This window comes from Prunus avium, chromosome 3 (genome assembly GCF_965620075.1).
Source record: "Prunus avium chromosome 3, drPruAviu1.hap1.1, whole genome shotgun sequence".
Classification (NCBI taxonomy): Eukaryota; Viridiplantae; Streptophyta; class Magnoliopsida; order Rosales; family Rosaceae; genus Prunus; species Prunus avium.
The window spans coordinates 28,429,812-28,454,202 of record NC_142286.1 but is presented as its reverse complement, the minus strand read 5'-3'; the positions used below and the strand labels follow the sequence as shown (position 1 = coordinate 28,454,202).

At 36.3% G+C, this 24,391-nt stretch overlaps 6 protein-coding genes and 1 non-coding gene across 8 annotated transcripts; 3 read left to right on the top strand and 4 right to left on the bottom strand.

The window, feature by feature from the left end:
* Positions 1-577: 577 nt before the first annotated feature.
* Positions 578-5,330, bottom strand: LOC110772019 (E3 ubiquitin-protein ligase SINA-like 3). 2 transcript variants are annotated; one of them, XM_021976383.2, is made up of 3 exons: positions 4,524-5,330; positions 1,192-1,356; positions 865-1,121 (listed from the first exon to the last, which is right to left on the bottom strand). In XM_021976383.2, exons 1-3 carry the CDS (start codon positions 5,259-5,261, stop codon positions 1,014-1,016), a joined length of 1,011 nt encoding a protein of 336 aa, XP_021832075.2. In that variant the 5' UTR covers positions 5,262-5,330; the 3' UTR covers positions 865-1,013. The 2 variants fall into 2 exon arrangements, with proteins under 2 accessions (XP_021832073.2, XP_021832075.2); XM_021976381.2 differs by having other exon boundaries at positions 578-1,356.
* Positions 5,331-6,679: 1,349 nt separating this feature from the next.
* LOC148295883 (uncharacterized) lies at positions 6,680-8,719 on the bottom strand. Its single transcript, XM_088250628.1, has 7 exons — positions 8,671-8,719; positions 8,410-8,584; positions 7,635-8,313; positions 7,479-7,514; positions 7,182-7,355; positions 6,879-7,103; positions 6,680-6,775 (listed from the first exon to the last, which is right to left on the bottom strand). The coding sequence occupies exons 1-7, from the start codon at positions 8,717-8,719 to the stop codon at positions 6,680-6,682; spliced, it is 1,434 nt and encodes a 477-aa protein (XP_088106754.1).
* Positions 8,720-9,905: 1,186 nt separating this feature from the next.
* Positions 9,906-12,664, top strand: LOC110772016 (10 kDa chaperonin, mitochondrial). The gene is made up of 3 exons (XM_021976378.2): positions 9,906-10,110; positions 10,698-10,837; positions 12,384-12,664. The coding sequence occupies exons 1-3, from the start codon at positions 10,006-10,008 to the stop codon at positions 12,430-12,432; spliced, it is 294 nt and encodes a 97-aa protein (XP_021832070.1). The 5' UTR covers positions 9,906-10,005; the 3' UTR covers positions 12,433-12,664.
* Positions 12,665-13,148: 484 nt separating this feature from the next.
* On the bottom strand, positions 13,149-16,382 carry LOC110772026 (uncharacterized). Its single transcript, XM_021976394.2, has 4 exons — positions 16,079-16,382; positions 15,405-15,772; positions 14,650-14,692; positions 13,149-14,069 (listed from the first exon to the last, which is right to left on the bottom strand). Exons 1-4 carry the CDS (start codon positions 16,209-16,211, stop codon positions 13,573-13,575), a joined length of 1,041 nt encoding a protein of 346 aa, XP_021832086.2. The 5' UTR covers positions 16,212-16,382; the 3' UTR covers positions 13,149-13,572.
* A 120-nt stretch (positions 16,383-16,502) lies between these two features.
* On the top strand, positions 16,503-18,838 carry LOC110772027 (carboxypeptidase). The gene is made up of 2 exons (XM_021976395.2): positions 16,503-16,802; positions 18,436-18,838. Exons 1-2 carry the CDS (start codon positions 16,589-16,591, stop codon positions 18,588-18,590), a joined length of 369 nt encoding a protein of 122 aa, XP_021832087.1. The 5' UTR covers positions 16,503-16,588; the 3' UTR covers positions 18,591-18,838.
* A 2,084-nt stretch (positions 18,839-20,922) lies between these two features.
* On the top strand, positions 20,923-21,566 carry LOC110772025 (uncharacterized). The gene has a single exon (XM_021976393.2). The coding sequence runs from the start codon at positions 21,010-21,012 to the stop codon at positions 21,478-21,480; it is 471 nt and encodes a 156-aa protein (XP_021832085.1). The 5' UTR covers positions 20,923-21,009; the 3' UTR covers positions 21,481-21,566.
* Positions 21,567-22,506: 940 nt separating this feature from the next.
* Positions 22,507-22,812, bottom strand: LOC148295882 (signal recognition particle RNA). The gene has a single exon (XR_015834837.1).
* Positions 22,813-24,391: the final 1,579 nt, after the last annotated feature.

Below are 24,391 nucleotides of genomic sequence, written 5' to 3'. Positions count from 1 at the left end.
GATAGATGCAAGTTGGCAACTAATGGTTCTCTGCTAACTTGATGAACAAAGAATATTACCTTCCCAGTTCAGCTGTTTCTAATCACAACAAATTAAAACAGAAGCAGAGACAAGGAATAAAATGGCATAGAACCAGAGATTCAGCACTTTACTTGGTAAGCTTCATGTAGAAACATAACACAAATGTTAATACCTTCAAAATAAGATAAACAGAACTTGTTCTTAACCATTTTAATTTACCTTCAATCTTACGACAAAAATGACACTGAATGAATTTAGATGCAATCCTAATTACCAGTAGCAAATAACAATGCTTTACTTTGTCTGAAATCCTACTTTCTTTTTATCCTTTTAACATAAGACACGATTTGGAATTCCACCTTCAACACTAAACACTAACTTTTCCCGTGTCGTTATTTCTTATCACGCAACAAAAGTATATACAGAAAAGATGGGTGCAGTAAAGCTACAACTCAGCATAAGTACCCATTTTACCAAGAGGTATAACATATGGGCATTATACTGGTGTGTGGTTTGTGTGTGTGCAGTAAAATAACAAGATGTGAAGTCCACAACAAGAAAAGAAAAAGGCATCTTTTGTGACATTTATAAATATGTAAAACACCAGATCCTTTCCAGCACAATGCCATTCCTTTGATAGTACAACTTATTTTAAGCAACACCAATACTTTGAAAGGATGCTGGGCATCGACCATTATGCCATATGCAGAGATCCATGTTGAGCTTGCCAGAACTGAAAAAATCAGTAGGGATTATAAAGTAACCTGTTGAAGATGGGCTAATAACCTGGCCTGCAGAGTTCTTTGTGAAGGACTGGAATCTGAGAGAACTTCCGTTGGTTTTAGCAAGAAGATCATAGTAGAAGCCTCCCTTGAAGGTGGGTTGAATACAACGAAGCGACACTAAATTTCCAAGTTTTTCAGCATGATTGTCAAGGATAAATAATACACCTCCTCTCTTTTCTTGGAGAACAAGAAATTTGTCCTTAATATTTAAGGTGATGGAAAAATTGATGCCATACTGGAAGCGTGTTGCATAATCCACATGACTAACGGTGAAGTGTAGGTATAACTGCTTGCTTGAAGAGATAAAGTTGCAGCCTGAAAGGGGGCATGAACAAGGTGAATACATACATGCCTTTTCATGTTCATTTTTTTTATTGTAAGTTACCATTTCTTTGCAGCCATGCTTGATGTTTTGGCATGAAATTCTAATTGATTCCAGAATCTTCTCAATGGCCCGACAACGATTATAGCCAATGGGCATGGAACAGGAGGGGCATTTATTTTTACTCTTGGTGCAGCAAGAGGAGCAAGCTATATGCCCATTTTCACACTGAATTTCCAAGAAAGCATGCAAAAGTTAGCAGGTAAAATGAATAAACTTAAGACATGAATGAAGAGCTTGGATAGCAGGATAGAAACAGATAATGCAGATCTTGAGGATATACCTAGACTCTTTGGTTCAATTTCATAGAAGCAATGTAGCAGACTGTTTTAAGAATGGTTCAGATCATAAATATCAAAGATCACTAACCCTATGATACTTATATTATTAAGGTTATGGCTCTTGCACTTAAAAAGATTATTAAAGAAAAATAAAACAAGAAACTTTAGAAGCGAACATCCTGTATAATTTTAAAAATAAAATAATAAATGTTGCCATAATGTTGAAAGAAGAAAACTCCAATTTGTAGGCAATACTAGGCTAAAATGTTGTGATAATTGTTTGCCATGTTTGATAACTGAAAACTTCACCCCAGAAAATGCAGATAAAAAAACAAATATGACTAATTATATATGATACTGATGCTTCTCAATCTAAGCTGCCGAGAGACAAAGCAAACCAATATAAGGATTTTCTTGAGCTTAAAAGTCAAACTCAACAAGCTAAAGAACCAAAGAACTCCATAGTTTGTAATCTTCATATATCTTGCGTAACTGTCTTCACACTTGGCAACAATTAACATGCCTAGAATTATAAAACAAAAGACTCGAGTTTGACTAGGAGATTTCCAACACTGAGAAAAACATAAACCACACAGGCACACATGAATGTGAAACTTTATTTGGGAAATGCTCCATGCGTGAAGGACCACGGCGTTGTCAATTGTGGTGTACAAGAGTTTGCGTAGGCTTATGACTTAGACGAGAGACCAATAGGCCCTATTTCTAACTAAAAGGCAAATGAAAAGAGGGAATAAACTTTTGAATTATACTAAACCCTAAGAGTTGGGGTGAAAAATCTAAAAATCAGCTTTCGAACCGTGAGTTTCAAAGTAGGGCCTGATTAAACAAGATTGTGCCTAAATGCATGGGAGAGGGAGGTTATGCACCCTCTCAACTCTCTCAATTTATTTTCTGTTGAACAAAATCATCTATTCTTCCTTAATAAATCTTTTAACAATTTCTCTTAAAATGTAAGCTCTCTCTCTCTCTCTCTCTCTCTCTCTCTCACACACACACACACACACACACACACATCTTTCAAATCTGTCCCTCTCTTACTCTGAATCTGACCAGACCTTTAAATGGCCAGTGCTTGCTTCTTTTTCTTTTATTTTATCTTTTGTAAGAAACAAAATTTCTTGAAGGAAAAGAAAGAATACCCCAAAAAAAAAAAAAAAAGTTTGAGCAAACATAACAAACATGGTAGTCAATGTTAAATTTCTTTGTTGGAGACCAAATGAAAATATTTGGTCTTGGGTAAACAATCTAACCTAAATATCCGTTTATTGGTAGATCTAAATTCTAATAATCATATAAAAATAACCGCTAAGATTGCTAGAATCCAACAACAACAAAATTCAGATGCATCAACTACAAAAGACTTCTAACAATGTAAGAAGCATTTTGCAATTGTCTTAAAACTCGCATTAGCTATTTTGGAAGATGTCAGGGAAATTCCCTGAAATCTCCTTCCATGTACAATTTCTGTAACAATCAGATAAAGTCAAATGTTTCAAAGTTCTCGAATGCCAAAGGCATGTAGCAGTGACAATGGATTCATGTCGTGCCCTGTGATTTTGTTTTTGTGTCAAATCCCAGTCAGCCTAAACCCGACCTGTTTACTTAATTGTGTCACATTTAAACCAAGTTGCCCTTATTTTTAACCAAACCTATCCCTTATATACTCATAACTTATAAATTAACTTGAATCATGAGACCAGGAAAACCCTGCAAATAATCATAAAATTCTATAACGAGTCCTACAATACAATATCAAGAAATGGATTATAAAAATAAATAAGATAAAATAAAAACAAGTCATTTCTGATAAATAAATAAAAAACTAGCCATAAATTCTTTCGTACAAATTAGAAAAGCCACCTATGTTTATTGTTTACTGATATGGTGGGGCAGTGTTGCAACATTCATAACTAAAAGAGAATTTGGATGCCACTACCAGTTAAGCGTCTTTCCACTAAGGTATTTGGGTCTTCCCTTGGGTGGTAATCCTTGTCCCTTATCATTTTTGGATCCCATAGTAGAAGAAGTTGGGGTCTTGTAAAGTACACTTTGATGGGTGGGATTCTCGAGTTGTTGCCAGCACATTCTGATGTCCTTGGAAGTACATCTCTCAGGGGTATCGTTCTTTCTCTCCTCTTGTAAAGTTTGTGGTAGGTAGAGGGGTTAGGGTAAGACTTTGAGAAGATATTTGGATGGGAGAATCATCTTCCAATCGTTAATTTCCCAACTTACACCATGCCTCTTTAATGGATTATGTCTCTTTGCACTCCAGTGGTGAGTTGACAAAAGATCATGGCTTGTTCATCCTTCAGGTAATTTTTCATGCAAATCATTCTTCCTTCAATTGGTCGTCCATCAATTGGATCCTCCTTTTGAACCATTCAAGTTTATTTGGAAGGCTGATGTTACAACCAATGCAAGTTTTCGTGTGGCTGGTGGTTCATAAACAGTTGTGAAATGCTCCAGGGAAGAAGGCCTTATACATGTTTTTCTCCGCAGTGTGCTTGCTGTGTAAAAATGAGGAGTTTGTGGATCATATTTTTCTACACTGCACCTTTGCTACACAGATTTTAATTTGCCTGCTACAAGTGTTTGGTTTGGAGCGGGTGTATCCTAGGAGCAGTATCTTGCTGTTATCAGGAGAATTCTTGACAGTTGGGGCAAACAAGAAATGTGCCACAAACCTAACTAATCCCATTTCCACAATCCCACAAACCTAACATAACCAAGCCAAGCTAATCCACACTACCCTTCTCTGATCCCACTCCCTAGTCCACACTCTATTTCAAGAATTTCCTTATATGGCCACAAGCACTAACCTCAGAACAATAAGAATCTACAGATCCACAATCACAATCCTAAATCAAATTCAACCAGGATTGAATCCTTGAATATTCTAGCAAACAAATGCGGGAAATTTTATCAAAGCAAACAAATTAACCATCATATAAGACCACAGATAACCGTAGAATTTCAACGCAGACCCAACAATCGAAACGAAAATGGCTATTCAAATTTGGGACGAGGGCTTACCTGGAAGACAGGGATGGTCAAGGGTTCATAGCAAATGAGGCAATCAAGAACTTCTGGGTCGGCTAAGGTGAAGACAAGCGACCCATCGGTGACGGGTGAGATCGGAGGAGGATCGCCCTCTTGGACTCCGGCGTTGGATGTAAGGCTGGCCGAAGCAGAACCCACTTGGGGGTTGGCTTGTGCTGTGCGGTTCTGACCAAACAAACGAACAAGCAACCCATCGGTGACGTGTGAGATCGGAGGAGGACCGCCCTCTTGGACTCCGGCGTTGGATGTAAGGCTGGCCGAAGCAGAACCCACTTGGGGGTTGGCTTGTGCTGTGCGGTTCTGACCAAGCAAACGAACGGGTCTGTTAAATCTGTCGATAGTCCGCGGCACCCGTATGTGGTAGGAATTTCCGACTTGCTGTTCGAAGCCAACGGTGATTTCTTCTTCTCCTTCCTCGTCTTCTTCTTCATCTTCATCTTCTTCTTCACTCTCTTCGTCTGCTTCTACTTCGCTTTCACTCTCCTCTTCTTCTCCTTCGGATTCTTCACCTGCTTCTTCATCTTCCTCAACAGTCCGTAGCTGCTGCGATTGTGGTTGCGGTGGCTGTGGTGGTTGTTGTTCGATTATGGCGATGCGGGCTGCGGGATATTGAGGAAGGAGATTAGGAGCGAGACGAGGCTTCTTGGGCCTGGGAATACGGGATCCTTCGCCTTCTCCATCTTCATCTCCACCTAACGCGAATCTCGCCATTTCTCTCTCTCTCCCTCTCTTTCTCTCTCAGTCTCCCAATAATAAAATAACCATTTTGTTTTATTTACAGCCTTCTCAGAACCAAAAGTATTAAACTAGCCTCTCAGCAGCCACGCGGGAGACCACGTGTTCCAAAGTTTGGGCAGTTGCCTATCAAAAGTTTTTCATATTTATCTTTTATTTAAGGGAGATTTATTATTATACCAAACTAACTTCTCCGAACGTACTTCCACACCTGTGAGGGGCATTTTAAACAAATATATATTTTTTAGAATTAAAAAAAATAATGGGTAGTTGTGTTCCATAAAAATAGAATCCATTATCTGATTTTTCTTTTAATTTAAAATTTTTAAATATGAAAAAATGTGAATTTATCATATTATCCTCATTTAATTAATAATTTTAATTCTTAATGTTTGTATTAACCAAGGCATTTTATAGTATTTTGAATGTTTTACCATTCTCTACCTTTTGCTTTAGAGATTTTCTATTTAAACCACACACTTCCCTTAGTTCACCCCATGTTCTAAGTTCACCCCAACTTTTAATTTAAATTTTCACAATTTCTAAGTAAACCCCACTATCTTCCCAAACTACCCTTAAATACACCCCAAGCTGAAAAAATAAGAAATAAAAGAGATTTTATATTTAAACCCCACAAGCTACCTTTAGAGGAGGAAATACGTTCTGGGCATGAGAAATAGTAAGTATTAAATTAATTTTTTGATGATATTTCAGAGTCTTATTCATTGTCTGTTTTCAAGTGCATAATAAACATGCAAGTGATCAAGAATATAAGAGCTATGGCGGCTTTGGGTTTGCTGGATCACTAGATATTAATCATAGCAATGGGACAAAAGGGATGAATAATGATTTTGAAAAATATACTGGTAACTCAGGTGAGACCGCATCTGATCAGTCTATTGCTCTATGACAACAAGCAAGTCAATATTTTGATAGCAATACAGGTCATTCCAGTTATCATGGAAGGAATGAATTTCAGTTCAAAGAACATAATATATCTTTGATGGATTATGTAAGTAACTCCGGTTCTTCTCATCCTTCTGTTACAAAAATCTCACCTCAGAACTCTGTTAGCGCATTGCCATCTAGAATTGGTGGGGTTTTCAAACATGGAAACACTATGTACTGAAGCTTTAGGCATTTACTTTGGGTTGATTCATTGTTTCACTTCATCTAGCTCAATTTTAACATCGAAACAAAAGTGTACTTATATTTTATAGGAGATAAACAGGGAAGAAGGTGTAACCTGATAATACTTTATAAAAGTTTACAAAACCAAGTAAGTCGGATGAAAATAAAACTATTGTGACAAAACATCTAATAGTAAGGGATCAATATACATCAAGATGTACATCAAATGAACCAGTAAGCTCTTTCCAATTGTCAATGCAATCTCAATATGGACTATACCAATCATATGCTTTGAGGTTGGAAATATCAACCCAACAATTGATAACAGGAGGCATAGGATGGTGTGGTTGCAAGCGTAGCTGTCAAAATAAAATAAAGTTGTCAAATGATATAGTTAAAACAACAAACAAATTTCACAAGGAAAAACTGGCAGCTATAAATATAAAAAATTTATTATAATACCTGCACAAAGTGTTTTTCAACCAATCCGATGGAAATTTCCCGACGTTGATATTCAGGCAAAGGATGACTTTCCATTGGTAGAAACATAAGAGATATGGCATTTGAAAAATGCATCAAGACCACATTGTAACAATTTGCAATAAGGTAACCCATTTCTGGTATGAGCATCCATCTATCTTCTAAAGGGTAATCATCAAAATAATCCAAGCGATACTCAACCTCACACTTACTTTCAACACTTTGAAAGATAAATTCATAAAGAAATTCATTATTTTTCAACTCATTCAGTTACTCCCTCCTTACTTTACGCCAAGAATTCTCCCAGTAACCTAGCAACCCACCAATGGCTCTAAAGCCACAGTTGCCATCAGATTTTACATCTTTGGCCCCCATAATAAATGGCCTTATAGCAGCTGGAAGTTTGTCATTATATTGTTGTGTCAAGTCTTCGGGATTGACAATTTGTTGCTTATGCACCTGAATTAAAAAAAAAGTATAAGTATTATGGTGATGAAATTTTGATGCGTTAATCAAAATAATATAAGTACATACTGGGAGTTTTGGTGGTCGCTTCTAAGGCAGTGTAGTTTTAATATTTACAATTGCGAGTGTTGATGATTGAGTATCATGGTTCACCTACAAAGTAAAGAAACATAAGGAGCAACAAGTATTTGTAACATAAAAGTTATATGAAGTACTTACTGTTAATGGGGGTGTTTGTTTCTTTCACTTTTTTGGTGGAGGTTTCGTATAGACTACACCGTCGGACAATGTTCGAGAATTCCTATTACAATCAGATTCGACAAGCTCAAAGGTTGAAGGCAATCTACGAGTAGACTCTTCAAAATTACTCGAACGCCCTTTTGTCTTGATCTTCACTTGTGGTTCTCTAAGTGTTGAAGATTTTGGATCCATAATCTCTTGTAATTTCATACCAATGTGTCTCTTGGTGTCAAGATCATTACTTTTAAACCAGTTGGCAAATACGTCAATCTTAGCATCTTCAAGAGAATCTAAGTTGTCATTAATTTGTGTGGCAGGAAACATATCTAATTTCCTCCAGTGAGGATGAACACAATGAAGAGGAATGGGTCGGAATACTCGACTTAGCTCAGCCATCTCATGAGCACATGGTAACCCGTGGCTACTTCTAATAACGCAGCCGCATGCAATGGGATCAGTCCCGACATATTGTATTCTCTTTGACTCACACAAAATTTCCTCTAAGGCAACAATAGACACATACCCTATCAAGTCTGTAAGTAGGCTCACCTTGTTGAATTCATGCTGGACAAATGATTGACTCTTCTCAAATGAAGCCTTTATCTTAGTGTGTTGTAATACTAACATGGCATGAATCTTGGCCCACGATGTTTCGAAGTTGCATTGGCTTGTGCCAAGTTGTCGCTTCAGTTGTGAATGTGCACTTTCTGCCCTATTTATAAACATTAAAACAAGAGATTTAGTATAAGTTAGGAATAATCAAAGAAATATATAGATGATATGGATTATTATTAAATAGTCGACGTACCTATTCAATGTGGTGTTGCCAAAATGCATGCAAGTGTTTGTCCATACAGCCACAAACCTATCCTTATACTCTTTTAACCAATTAACCTTCACATAATCAAGCGCCTTACTATACTTTCCTTCAAATATCCTATCCATCTCAAGTAGATTTCTTTCATAATCAACCTCAGTTTTTGCTAAGACCAACATATTCCATAACATTATAAATTGTTCCCATTTGTCACCTTTTTTAAGTATGCCCTTGCAAGCCTTCATCACACACCTGCTGATATGCCATCTACATCATAAATGTCGGATACTAGGGAACACATTGCGAATGGCATTCATAAGTGTCATTTCCCTATCAATGACAATCACACCTGGAAGACAATTTGTATTCATGATGCTTTTCAATCTATTCAAAGCCCACATAAGAAATATAAGCAAATGCAGCTGAGAATGTTAGTTTCGTCGAAGTTACCCCCACATTTTGTAATAATGGGTATCGAAACCTGTTTGTCTTATATGTGCAATCCATTACTAATACATGAGGAAATGCGTGCAATAAGTTTACACTATCAGGGTGAGCCCAAAAAAGATCGCTCACATAATTTGTGTCATCAGTCCTATGCCAATTAATATATTTGTGATCAAATAGTCTACATAGCAATAGTTGCATCTCAGATCTACTAGCTTTCTCAACCACTCTGCTTTTGTGTCTATCATTGTAGATTGTCTTCATTGTTGTTACATTTTTGCCATCTCGTCGTTTAATGGTGTACAATATATCTTTTGCCCTAAACCCTTTGAGGTTGGGCTTGGGGAGCATGAGTTTGAGCTTGGGGAGCTGGAGCTTGGGCTTCATGAGCTGGAGTTTATATATATATTTTATAAACTTTTTTTTTCTTCAGTTTTTCATTTTTTTATAAAATTTATACATTGTTGTTTAACCCACGTTAGCAATTTAATAGAAATTTTTTACTGAACCTGTCAGCATGATCAAATTGATGTGTGAGGTGTAACATAAATGACCAATAATGTCATAAAAAAATACATAAAGGATCAAAGGTGATAATTTGACAAACTTGAAGGACCATTTATGATCAAATATAAATTTAGTTTTTACAAACCTATTTTTGAAAACATAGAATTGTTTATTATAGGTTTTGTCCATGTGGAATCCACGTCATTAAAAAATGGGACTCATGTTTGCCATATCAGCATTTAACAAACCCACTAACAGTCTGACGAACAGAAGGGGTAAATTGTAGGTTTTTTGTGAGTTTGAGTATGTAATTGTAAATGTCTTTAAAAGTAGGTATGAAGTTGAAAATTACCCTATAGTTTGGGGGTCTTTTGTAGTTTGTCCAAAAAGAACTACGTAATTATTGAGGAAAAGAGGGTCATTTTTCAAAGTTTTTCCTTTAGAAATGGCTAAAAAAGGGTTTTCATGTAAATTCGAGGGGCTGAGAAACGGTAAACCCTTCAAAAACCATTTACTTACTTTTGGTCGAACCCTTCAAAAAGCTAAACCCTACTCAAAATATAAAGACTCGATTGAAGGGTTTAGCAGTTTAGGCTTACTCTTCCCCTCAGTGTGCTGTTTGCCAGTTTTCTGATGGCGAAGCGTTTGGTTCCACTGTTGAATCGTGTTCTTGTTGAGAGAATTGTTCCTCCATCCAAAACCACTACAGGAATCTTACTCCCTGAGAAGTCCGCCAAGGTATGCTTGCATTTTACTCACCCCCTCCTTTCTCATTATTGTGTTTGTTTCCTGAGAAACTCGAGGATAATGACATAAAATGAAAATTAGAGTAGTCTGTGGTTTCTGGGATGTGGATCCTCTTTGGAACAGAATTGGGTCGCTGGTGTTTGACTGATACCGGGCTATGGCTGTGGGTTGTTTTCTTGGACTTTAAAGCAGTGGAATGTTAGTTAGTATAGGCTTTTGATTTTTTGCTCTCTCTCACATTTTAATCTTTTTTTAATTACTTTTATGATAGCAAAGCAAGGGTCTTGTTTTAAATCCACATCGAAACATATATTTCTTAACTGGGGTTTTCCTTAATTAATTTATTTCTCTCTTATACAGAAATTTGGTAGAAAGTAACATGAACTTAGGCCTTTTATTTTATGCAATATGAATGTGGCTTTGCTGTAATGAATTCCAGTCTGTCTCAATTAGAAGAGTCCAAAAATGAGATTTTGGAAGTATAATTTTTCTCCTCAAGGAGAACTAATAACTGGCATGCATGGATTGAAATGTATGTTGTTTTTGCAAAATTGAAAATTTCCTGCTTTACACTTTAGCTGAACTCTGGAAAAGTTGTTGCCGTGGGTCCTGGGACTCGTGATAAGGAGGGCAGCTTTATCCCCGCCACTGTAAAAGAAGGAGACACTGTTCTGTTACCAGAGTATGGAGGAACTGAAGTGAAGCTTGGCGATAAAGAGTACGTATATATTTTTCACAGGGCCTTATTGCTTAAGCTTCTTGACATACATTTTCTTTGTCTAAAATCTAGATGTAAATTTTCAAGTAAAGCACTACTAAGTTAGCAGATGTGTGTGTCTATGCATATTCACGTATCTACTTACAGATGTGTTTAGTATACATGATGCATTGAGTGCATTTGTGCATGAAAATATAAGAAAACTACAGAGACACATGATCCATACATGAGTTTGACTGTAGTCTCTGTGATATGGGGTGGAGTCAAGGTACCTCAGCATTTTTCTGTAAATTCAGCCTAAGTGCTTCAGTTGACTATTAGCATAAACTGCCTAGGGTATGTAATTTGAAGTAGTGGTTAAGTAGATAATTTAGCTTATAAGGATTATAATTAACTTGTTGAAAAGATTCCTGTCATGATGCAAATAGTTTTATTGGCACTATATCGAACCAATGCTAATTTGCTAACCTTAATTCAATCTAGATATATTGAAAGCTGAAACTTGGATTTGCAAGCTCTTCATTGAAGCATGGGGGCTTTTATTTTACATATTGTTTTTAACATTTGTAGATAAAATATTCGTAAGGGCAGAACTTTGTACCCTAAAGGAAAACCAGATCTTTGATTTTGTGCTGATGAATTCCCTTCCATAAATGTTAGCCAAACAATGAGGGTGGCCTTCTTTTCATTCGATGGTTTTCAGTTATACAAATCTGTTGTGCATAAGTGTGGATACTGATAAATACTTATGTATTTGTCGTCACATGTATCTACATATTGACATGTCTCTATGTTCTTGTACGCATGATTGCCCATTTAGTTTTTTAATGTATGTCTTACATGTATATATCAATATGCATGTATCTATCTATATACACAAATAGCCTTAGGCTCCTCAAGCATGTTAGTTGGGTCATTGATTAGGATTACAATTCAGTGAATTCACTCAAGTAGGCATCTTTCTTATTTCATGGGAAATGCCCCCCATTCTCCCTCTCGCTCAATTAGGCATCTTTCTTAGCTTGTGTTTTGGCTTCATAGTTCTCGTATGAGCTCAAGCTCAATTCTAGCTCACAGAAGGATGTCAGCTTGAGTTGAGAAATTTTAAGTAATTTTAGCTGTGTTTGAGCTATGGCACTCAGGCATTGTTTGGGATGTTTCAGGCAACTTAGAGCTTAAATTCGACTCGATTTGATTAATATACACAAATCAAGCTTGATCTTGTTTTGGACTTGACTATTTAGCCATAATGTTTTAAAGGTGTTGAATTTTACTTAAATGGAAAATGCACATTGTACCCAAAAGAACAAAAGAACAAGTTGAAACTGCAGGTAAAACATGACAACTCTTTATAATCACCTCAAGGTCTCAGGTGTGAGTTAGAATAAGGCACCAGCCCCCACATGGTATTCTTAGGATGTCTTACCTCAAGTAATATTTGGTGTGCCTTTTCTCAAAGTTATTGTGCATAGGCTTTGGAATGCTTTCAAAGTGATGCCTGATATTTTTCCAATTGATGCTCATGAAACTATTTTTGCCATTGTAGGTACTACCTATATCGTGATGAGGACATATTGGGAACACTGCACGACTGATTATCAATGGAGTTAAATTTGTCCATGAGTTATCCTGGAGGATTTGAGTTTCATAGCATTTATTTGAGTCGGCCCTTTGTTGATGCCCTACCGTCAGTGCTGCTTATAAATTAGATTAGATGAAAGAAACATGTAAAACTGTTCTGTTATCGGGCAAATAATTTTAATGCAACTAAAACGTCTTTGGTTTGTGTTGGAGTATTACATAAACTCTTTTGAGCACATTGAAGAAGTTTGTTAGAAGCACCATTTTTATTTTATTTTATGGCAGAGCAGTGGCTTTCCTCCCAGACATTAACTAAATAGTAGCGATATCTCCAGCTGTGACAAAAGGAGCTTCATGAGCTACTAAACTGCTCTTATGGTACCTAGAGAAACATTCCCATATACTTGTGCCCCCCCCCCCCCCCCAATCTTAGGAGGACTTCCCTATACAAGATAATAAAGGAGAACACTGCAATGCATTTCTACCATCTTAGCAGCCTAAGAGATTTAATTTACAAACATAATTTAAATTACTCAAGTCTTGAGCTCTCAATGAATTCTATGATCCATCGAACATGTCTTTTTACTTTTCGTCTAAAGAGATGCAGCTGGTATGGCATAGGCATACCCAATCTACATATTCCTGTTAAAAAAAGGTCGGATGAATAAATTGCAGCCGCATCCAAATACTTTGTTCCAAATGCGATCAGACACATTGAAAATTCAAAGGCAGTAAAAAAGTGAATAAAATATATGCTAATAAACATTACAATCCATCAGTTTTTGTCCTCCGAGACCATGTCCCTTGATATTAGATACATCATAAAAAGTAGTGCAATCTACATAATTTACAATACATTTTAATTGGTCAATCTCCTATCAAATTGTTAGATCTACTCAAGCATGTCAGCCAAATTGGAGAAGAGACCCTCACATGGGATCTCTGCTGTACCAGATGGTGGTCTAGATGTACACAATTACCAAGCTTTCAATCAATATTTCAGCCTAGCAGCAAGAGTGAGACAAGTTTGCATCATTTTGTACCTACTACTTCCGAGGAGCATTTTTCCATGGAGAATCACATTAATGCTAGCTATGTTATGTACTTACTACTTCGCTACGTAAGGTCTTTATATAATGCCTCTTTTCGTTCCACTAGATAGAATTTACTGAGTCACCACCTTCACTGCTTTCAGTATCACTGCTGCTACTCGCGCTCTCGCTTTCACTTCCACTGCCACTTCCACTGCCGCTTTCACTCCCACTACTCTCACTCCCACTACTATCACTAGAGCTTGAAGTCTGCTTCTCTCCCACCTCAGCATTCACCTGAGCTCTAAGGGCTTCTGCAGCATTTGGGCCATTATCCACCACATCATCTACATCTACATCAGCAATCTCATCATCCAGATCACCTGGATGAGGTATGTTAATGTCAATGCCAGTGTGAAATTCATTTACAGGAGACTTTCCTTTCCCAGTTGTATCATGCACAACAACATCATCATCATCATCATCATCATCAATGACAACATCTACTTCTTCATCCATCTCATCACTTCTAGGTTCTGCATCAGGAGATGCAGCTGGTGGATTTGGTAAGGAAAGTGAACAATCAAAATCCTTGTCAGCTTCAGATGTTGGGCCTGGGGCTAGAAAGAAGATTATAAAAAGTATCAACATGTTATTTTTTTTTTAAAGCTAGATTTAAAAACTGCAATTATTAAGGCATTTAATGTAAGTCCATCTGTTTAATCATCAAAAGTCAATTCAGAACACCAAAATACCAAAAAAAATAAAACTACCATTGATTTTTATTGCAGTATATGCAACTACAATTTTAATTTTTTTAATCAACATATAATTTTACAAATTCAACTTTTCTGTTCAACATCAAATTGAAAATAAAAAGTATATACAAGAAGGATGATTTATATAATCACATGTTCTCTGAAGGCCGTGTATTTTGCACAGAAAAACGTTTTAAGCTAATAAGAACTTTCTCATTAAAAGGCTCCACCTGGCGCAGGATAGCAAAAGAAAGTTGACAATCATCATGCATCTGTTACTTACATGTACCATCTTATTTTGTGAAAAATATGTATCATTATGACATTATGATTTGAATTTGAAGAAACCCAGTCATGTAGGTCAAACATTAGAAGATTGTATCATGTAATGCAGAATAACAAAATTTCCATACAACAAACATGGGTTTAAGAACACATGTACCTAAGCTCTCTGAGTTGTTGATATCAATTCCTTTCACCTCCACCTGTACAATTACATGTAAGCAAGAAGTTTGAATCATCATATAATTGTAAGAATTCCTGTAAGGAATGTGCAATCAGAAAGAGATGTTCATGCTATTCAACAAATCCAATTCTTTCACAATTCTATTTAACAAAAGGGAAAAAAAATTGCAGCATTCAATACTTCAGGTTATAAGTGAAGCAGAACAGAAGGATATGGGCAACTTTCTCTAGATATGATAATAGCAGTTAGCACACCAAGAAGATGAATTCAGCCCCATAGAAAGCAAAAAGAAAATACGAAGTATAACAAAGACGCAAGATTGCATTTGATTCCATGATGTGCAAAATAATAATAGTGAGGGGTATGAGTTTCATAGTGCTACCGCTCCCACTCATAAGGAGGTGATTGCGATTGATTAGTGCAAGCAACAAGGACCAGCATAGGCAGATCTCTGATATTCAGTATTCTGGTTTTGGTGGTCAAACATAAATTATATGACGCAAAAATTGGTTTAAATCCCAGATATTGTAAGTCCCCAACCTTAACTCTACTCAGGTTTCATATATTGTATCACAAGATCAAATACTCTACTGCAAAGTCAATCACTATCCCTGGATATGCAATGCGTATGCAATTACACATACAATTATCCCTCTTTAGAGACAGATCACACTTCAGCCTTCTTTCTTCATTCAACAGATATGAATGATAATAAAATCAATGCAACTTACCGGCATATGAGGAAGAACATCCTTGTTCAAAGACTGAAGCTTTGCTCCTTTCCCACCAGTTGGTGGAGAATAAGATTCCAATGCTGAAATTGATGTACTCGTCACTGAGGCTGCTGGAGCTGCAGATTCACCAGGCAGCCTTAGATGTCTCAACCGCTTCACTGCTCGGTGCAACCTCTCCAACCGAAAACTCTCACCATCAAAGAACAAAACAGCATCATGTTCCTTGTAATCCTCACTGACACCTTCAAAAGTAACCTTGGGTTTTCCATGTTGGTTGTTGTGAAACTCAACTGTAACCCTGTTGTCCTTGCTCTTGTGGAACGAACCAGGTTGATTCTTATCAATTGAAGCTGGTTTAAATTCATCTGAAAAAAGAAAAAGAAAAAAAAAGTAACAATCTTGGTACAAAGTTTGACATTATGACTCTCTATTGGTAGCAGAGAAGTTCAAATCAAAGAACAACTAAGTGATAGTTCACAAGTTTTGGATGGTGCAAAGTAAAAACAAAACAAGTTTACACAATTAAAGACTTGAAAAGCTTTATATTTAGATTTTCTTTCATAACAGACTAATCATAATTCATATATGATACTCCGAAAGCTTTCATTTTCCTCAGTTTTCTGGGCAGACAAACAGTACCCGCAAACAATTTATAGGATACTGAGACTTACAACGTAAAGTACAGAATTTGGGGGAGGGACGGTGATCCACAAAGGAGGAACCTAGGGATAGGTTGTACCATCGGTCAGGCTCTGGAGCAGTGTTTGGTTCATCGTTATCGTTGTTCTTCCGATTTTTAGCCATTTTCTAAAGCTCAATTTCTACACAATTTACTATCTGAGAGTCGAAACTGAATTTTGGTACCAAATAGGAAGTTGAAATTGGAAACCCTAGGGTTCTGGGGAGGGATTGCAAACGAAACGAAACGAAACGAAACGAAACGAAACCACCTGCAGAAGAAGAAATGAGAGGGCATTTTAGTCCTTTAACCTCTAGTCCGTGACTGTGTCACTGTCACTGTGTCAGTGTGATAAATGGTGACTAAGGGAACCCAGTCCCAGACCCCAGATCAACCCGAAGGCCCGACCCGACACTGACCCTGACCCGACCCGTTCTTCAAAACCATTTTTGGATGATTTAATACTGGAGATGGTGGTAGTCGTTTTGTGGGTTGTGAAGTTATGATGGCTCTGGCTTTGGGTTTTGCTCATTCACCGAGTCCTTTGCTTTCTCTTCATCAGAAGCCAAAACCCACGTTGAGATTAGCTGCATTTCGATGCTCAGCGAAGCCTAGCAATGAAATAATCCTCAGGACTTGCAAGAATTGCAAAACCCAATTCGACCCTTCCATCAATAACCCCCGGGCTTGTCGCTTTCACACAGCTCATTTCGGAGGTGGCTGATTTCTGCCTTCTCTTCTTTCTTGTATGAAATTAGATTTAATGGTTTTCATGAACTGTATATGTTCTTGTTGAATGAAATTTTAAAGCCAAAGGGTCTTAATCTCTGTTTTCTTGCTGATTAGCTTGGCTTTGAATGAAGTTAACCAAAATTTCTGGGCTTTTTTTTTTTGGTCGAAAAATTTCTGGGCTTTATGAGTCCAGAAATATTATAAGCATACTCAAGTTGAATATTGTGGCTTCCTAAGTTTGAGTATTCAATTCTATGTGCACATACTCGCTGAATTCGAAACTTGCCCGCCGTTGAATTCGAAATTCTTGTGAGTGAGCTCCTGTGTTTGTGTTTATGTATGTGGGACTTATGAACTTTCAGCTATTATGCAGTGCTAATGGGTTTTGGGCCATTCATGTTTGTCAATTTCTTGGAAATGCATTAGTTGTAAATTTTCCCCTGCCTTCTTCGTGGAGGACGAAACAGTTGTGAATTTGCATTGGTGTGTAGTTTGCATTTCGGCCAAGATTTTTTCTGTAGGCTAATCAGCAAACCCTCTTGGGCACAATAATCAAACATAATCAACAATTTGTGATTCATTTGGCTATAAGATGGGAAAAGGCATCCGTTTGTAAATATTTCGGATCACTGAAAATCTTAAGCATGATCGTTTTTCAAGAAGGCTTCTTCTTGTGTTGTGGGTGGAAAGGAATACATAAGGGAAAAATTAAGGGAGACATAACTCTCATATAGTTGGAAGGGAATATATAAGAGTTTTAATGTTGCTTAAATATAATCGTTATCATCATTCATTCCTGCAGTGAAATAATATTATTAGCTTGTGGATTGTGGTTTTGGGGTTTCGAGGATATATCCAATTGGGAGAAATTAAGTCTTCAGCAGTCTTGCTTTTTCAAAACTATTAAGGAATAACTCAATTGGTTAGCAAAAGGTGACCGAACGCAGGGAAAAAGAATCTCGAGGTCTTGTCTATATTTAAAGATGTTATTCAATTTGGCTGACTGAGTTTAGATAATTGAAGTGAGGCTATGTTTCTGCATTTTTCTTTTTATGAATAAGTGGCTCTGCATATCTAAAAGGCAATGCATGAGAAAACGTTTGTATATCCATATGTATCTATATATATAGAAAGTTTATAAACAAAATAAAAGAGTGCATGTCAAAAGCAGTGCCTTTTTTTGTTTTTACTTTCTGCCTAAACTCAGACAGAATAGAAAGGGACTTGTTCCTCTTAAGCTCACTATTATCTGCTTGAGAAATGGAAAGAGTTGAGAAGGAGTGTTTTTCTTTCAGTACTGTCTGCATATTGCTCAAAATTTACTTTGTGCTATTTTGTATCAGTTGCAACTGAAGTTTTTTTTTTCGGGTCAATGAAGGGAGCATAGTTTATATGGTTACGTAACTTAGATCGTATTACATTGATGCCCAAAGATATGATGAAGCTTTAATTTCATTTTAAAATACCTTGTTTGAACTCTGTTATAGTTGTTAATGTCATGTTTATTTACTTATTCATTTCCCCATAGTTCCTATTATCATGTTCAGTGTGTTTTATCTTTCATTCCAGATGTTTTGTTTTTCTGGTATAATGCTTTTAACACCTGTGCTCCCTTAGGAGAAACAAAGAGGAAGTTTGAGAGTGTGCACACTGGGGGCACCATGAACACTCCCGACTCTGGAAAAGTTGTTCAATACTGGCATTGTTGTGGATCTGAAGATCCCTTTGACCCTGGATGCACAGCTGCTCCTCACTCCTCCTATGATGACTGATGTTGTGTTATAATCCTCCCCCACCAGTACATGATTCGATTCACCTTGTATGTTTGAACATTTACTTACACCACTACGGATTTTGTTCATCTTTTTCCATTTTCTTGTTTCCCTGTGTATGCAACCATATCAGATTAAGTTTTGAGCTTTAAAATTTGTTTGTAAGCTAATTTTTACTATTATTTCTTCACTGTTGTGATATTTGTGTACAAATCAATAGATGAAATGATTTTCAAGTTCTATTATGACATTAGGTCTCGAATGATGGGAGAGATCCATCAAGTGTGTGTGTGTGTGTGTTTTTTAAAACTCTTCTTCTTTTACTTATTTTTCTTCCGGTGGCTTTCTGGCAATGATGAAGTAGATGGTAGCCTTAACCCCACCCACATACGCAATACACTTCCAATAATTCTCTTTTCATTGTTTTTTAATTACGATGCTCTAACCCAGAAAAGTGTTCAAGCCCTTTTATCTTCCCCACCTTTTACTCTCTATATTGCTTTCAATTCTGACCTGCCCGCATCTTTCACGGCGGGATTGAACTGAAAAAGAACATCAGTACTGTGTGTATTAGTATGTCTCTCTTCCCCCTACTCCCAAACAATTTCCCCAATCGCCAAATTCCCTCAAACAAAACTAATTTTGATGGTGACAGCACATAGCTTACAGTGAGAAACAGAAGCTTTTTTTTTTTGGTGTGTTTTGGTTCAATACTTCAAGTCTTTTTTTTGTTTTTTTTTTGTTTTTCCATGTGATAACAGAGAAACAGAAGCTTCATGCTTTGCTGTTAGTCAAAATTTAAGGCTTTCAAAGGTTCTCTTTTCCTCCCGTAAAATTGAAGTCTTTCAAAGTTTCTCTTTTCTCCTTCTCTTTTATGCTAAATCAAGTTTGTTAATACTTATGAACCCATTTGAAAATTTCAGAAGAATATTTTTAAACTCTGATATTTTTTCTGAAATTTCGAAGAAGACAACAAGGTATGAGGAGGAAAGATGAGAGCGAGAGAGATATATATACATACATATATAAAGGGGAAGACGGCTAAGAGGGAAAGGAGAGAGAAAAGCAGGTGGTGTAGAGGATAGATGAACCTCGTATACTGTGTGCATTAAATGTTTTCACAAGTAAATTTTATTTTGAAATAAAATTATCTCATGTGCATTTCTAACCATTGAAATAAAATATGAGTAATGCTATTTGGACACACAACATTGACACACTTAGTGACATCCGCTGATGTGTCAATGTATCATTTGCTCTTCTTTTCTCCTTGTTTTCTGTTCAGCGAATGATACATTGACACATCAGCGGGTGTCAGCTAAGTGTGTCCATGTTGTGTGTCCAAATAGCATTACTCAATAAATATATTTTGTATAATCACTTCTATAATATTGCATACATTGGAAAGTACCTCCATACATTGACAAACTTAAAATTATGAAACTTGGTGCCATAAACAATTCATAACCCTCTATGCTTAATTTATATATATAAAGCAAAACAGTGAGAATGATGAAACATTCAAAATACTAGAAAATACATTTGGTTCATTCAAAAATTAAGAATTGAAATTATTAATTAAATGAGGATAAAATGGCAAATTCACATTTTATATTATAAAAAAATTAAAATTAAAAACTAAATTAGATAATAGGTCCTACTTTTATGGAACATAACTACTTATCTTATCTTTTTTTAATTCTAAAAATAAAATAAAAAAGAAAAAAGAAAACAAATTGGCACAGGCTACTATATATAAAGCAAAAGGCACATAATGATAAAATATTTAAAATACTAAAAAATGCCCCTGGTTAATGCAAACATTAAGAATTGAAATTATTAATTAAATTAGGATAATATGGTAAATTCACTTTTTCATATTTTAAAAAATTAAAATTAAAAGAAAAATTAGATAATGTATCTTATTTTTATAGAACACAACTACCCATTATATTTTTTAATTCTAAAATAAATTTAAAATTTAAAAAAAAAAAATCTCTCACATGAGCAGAAAAGCATGCGAAAAGATTAGTTCTAAAATAATTTTAAATTTTTTTTAAAAAAACCTCTCAAAACGCAGAAGCACGTCTATAGAGGCTAGTTAAAACACTAATAAAAAGCGCCGACCCTGAATATGAGTGTCAAATGCTGGCCGACTTCGCTTCTCTCAAGTCACAAACAGCTAACCATGCAACGACACGTGGTACCATGATTTCAGATCTAACTGAAAAAACGCGGAGAAGCAACACGTGTCAATCATCCACGTCTAGCCTTTGTTTGAGGCTTTCCTTGGATCTTTGATGTGCACATCTATAAATACAGAACCAGTAGTCCATTCTCTCCATCGATCCAAAAACACTCTGCACTTCAAATATCTTTCATTATTGACTCACCAATTAATTCATAAACATTTACTCCCATGGAAGCAACTTGTCTTTGTTCATCGCCACTTCCTCCTCCGCCATTTTTCTCTGGTCAATCGCAATGTCCAAAACTTGGATTTGGGCACAGAAGATCAAAGAGATCAACTGCTAGAACTGGCATGGCCGTTGTAGCTGCTACAAGGGACCACTACGGAGGGAGATCAGCCGTCGACGAGAGCTTGATTGTTCTGAGAAAACGCATTCATGAGATGAAAATGGTGGAGAGGAACTACGAGCCTCCTCAGGATTGGATGCATTGGGAGAAGCAATGCTACGCAAGTTATGATGAGTATATTTGCAATTTGGTCGGTTTTCTTCAATCATGTCTCATGAACACTAGGCCTAGTTTAGCTCTCTCCATGCTGCTTCTCGTCACCGTGAGCGTCCCGGCATCGACGGTCATGATCTTGCTGCGATTCATGGAGGTGGCTAATGGGGCTCTATCCGCCGTTCATCATCTTAGTTGATGTGGTTAGTTTTAGGGGTTAGCTTTATGTAAATTTGTAAATGTACAATATGAATTCCAATGTCAGATAAGAGATCCCTCTTCAAATTGGTGGTTGCCTTGCCTTTGTTCTCTTTCAAATTTGGAGCACCTCCACCCAAACAAAAGAGAGAGACCTTCTCTCTCACCAAATGTGGAGGCCACACTCCTCAAATGAGAATAAGATGGCTTATATGGTTAACTCCAAAACCCTAAGTCACTAAGCAAGTGGGCTTTTTCAAAACCAACGCAAATGGGATTTCAAAATTAAGTCAAATTTCAACGCAGAGGACAAATAGGTCAAAAATCAAAAGATGAAGTAATTGACAAGAAGGCAGAAATTGGAGAAAGACTATCCTTACATGCATTCTTATAGATACAACAATTGCGCTTGAGCACACATTATTCACAAAACGAATGGGAACCAACACTTGAACATCTTTGCAAACAATACATGCATATTGTTGTTGTCCTCTAGAAAGCTCATGACAATGAGCTTGACCCATAATAGGAGAAATTATACAATGGTACCGTATCGTATCAAAACGTCAGCTGGTGATACTTCCACTCAAAATATGCCACGTATTATTTTTAAAAAATAGTTAAAGTTTTTGTTTTACAGCTAGACTTTAAATATGCCACAAAAGAGCCACCGCCCACCCCAACCCTGGCTGCCGTGCTCTCCCTCTCTTTTCTTCCTCCCTCCATCTCTCTATTCCATAAACAACAACCATCTCTCTGTTTTGAATCCAGAGAGCATCATAACGTCCATTTTTGGGTTGATTCCTATGAGCATCACTCTCTTTTTAAAATCTACAAATTACCTGCCTCAAAATTGCAAGAGTTTAAAAAATAAAAAAGGCAGTAATTTTAATTTACACAAAAATTTGGTGAAGAAAGCCACAATATCAGTAACAATTTTCAGAAATTAAAACATGGGTTTTTTAAAATTTTTACATTGCATAAGCAGCTTGAAAAAGAGCAAAATGTAAAAATGAGAAGAGAAAAAAAAAATGTTGGTTCAATTGGCCAAGCCTAGCAGCTCATGTTGGGTCAAGTTGGCTCCGACCCGTTATCCTTCCACTGCAAGGAGAGGGAGGTTGTCGCTGCTCTGTGAAACCAGCCTCACGCTTTGCCCTCCTGTCTAAGGACCATGTGACCCAGAGCCTTCGCCCAAGACACATGACCCGACTCCTTGCTTGGAACGGGCGGGCCAGAACATAGCCAAGCATGACCCGACCCGCTATAGCTGAGCCAGCGTTCCAACACTTTGGTGCCCCCACTTGGGTTATAAGCTTGAGTTACTAAGCTCGGCGATAGCATTTCCTTGTTGTGGGCTTATAAACTATAGTTTCCAGGAGTAGTTTGTCGATGTGGGACTACTAGCTCCCTTTCTCTTTGTGTTTTTCTCAAGTTTTAAGTCCTTTTCGGAAATAGAAGCTCAAATTTTCATCCGCAATGACTGATCAATTTGTTTTTTTCAATACCAAGTTGGGGGATTGAACTTGGACAATCATTGAAATGGCTGAATCTAATCAATTATATAATGGTATTTGAACTTTTCTCCCCTCATGCCAACCAAAATTTTGTTCCTACAATCCAACCTCATAAATTCAAATTCAATTCCAAATCTTAACCATATATATTCCTACATCATTTAGGCTAGCCTTTAAAGTATGCAATTTTATCACATTTTAGATGTTCTTGATTTTCTTTATGAGTAAAATTCTCTGGCTTACTGTCTCAAAAACATATATACTCGAAAAAAAACACACACGAATCATTAGTGTCATGACGTCACTTATACTCATTTCAAAGATCCAAAACTGAGAAAAAAAAAAATCCTATATAAAAGCATTTGCTACCAATCCATTTTTTGATATATTTTCCGTACCATAGAGTTGTGAGCTTCAGTTTACTGGCTGCTAAACTGTTGTTTCATGGATTTGTCAGTTGTACATCCAATTACTAGTGCTATCACCCCCTCACAACTTAAAATAACACTCAAAGGTTTTCGAACTCAAATGATTAAGAGTATTTATCTTTATCCAAGGTCCTGGATTTGATTGTGTAAAAAAAAAAAAACCACATTGCATGTGTTTCATGGTTCACTTCTCAACAACATTTAAACACATTATTCTATATATAAAACTGTAATTTAGATTTATGTATAGAATTCTAAAATGACGGAATTTAGATCTTCATCGTTTAAATGTTTGGCAATTAACAATTTCAGTATTTGGATTTATGTATGCTGAATTTTTTAAATGACATAAATTATAAGGAAAAATGATATCATGCTCAATAGAAATTGTGAAATGACGTTTTTTTTGACAGAATTTAAACTCGAAAATCTCGATCTCCAATTTCCACGATTTTTTCCGCGCATCATTTAATAAGTTATGTGCTTTAAGTTACCAAACAATGGAAATATCAAATTCTCCTCTTCAATTCCTAATTTTTAGCTAAATCCCGAGTTATTTTCCACCATGCAAATGGAAGGTAAAAGAAAAGAATCGATATACATAGATTCATATATCAAATTACCTACACAACGTTTAATTATGTGGTTGTTTATGTGTTTCGTTAACAATTTATTCCAAATAAAAAACAACCATGGAATCAAAATTATTGTGGTTTAATCAGAATAAATTAAATCCCTTAAGTCCATTACGGAAAACCATGAAATTTCTTAATCATGCTTTATTATCACATGTAAACATAACTTGGATAAAGTTATAAGACTCATTTCATGATCCAATAAGATCTTGAACTTCATGATTTTCAAAATAGTATAAGGTGGAAATTTCAATAAACATAATTTACATAATACCTTGATAATCAGCCTTCAAAATCTATAGTTAGAGAGAGTACAATTTTTCTAGTATAGCCCT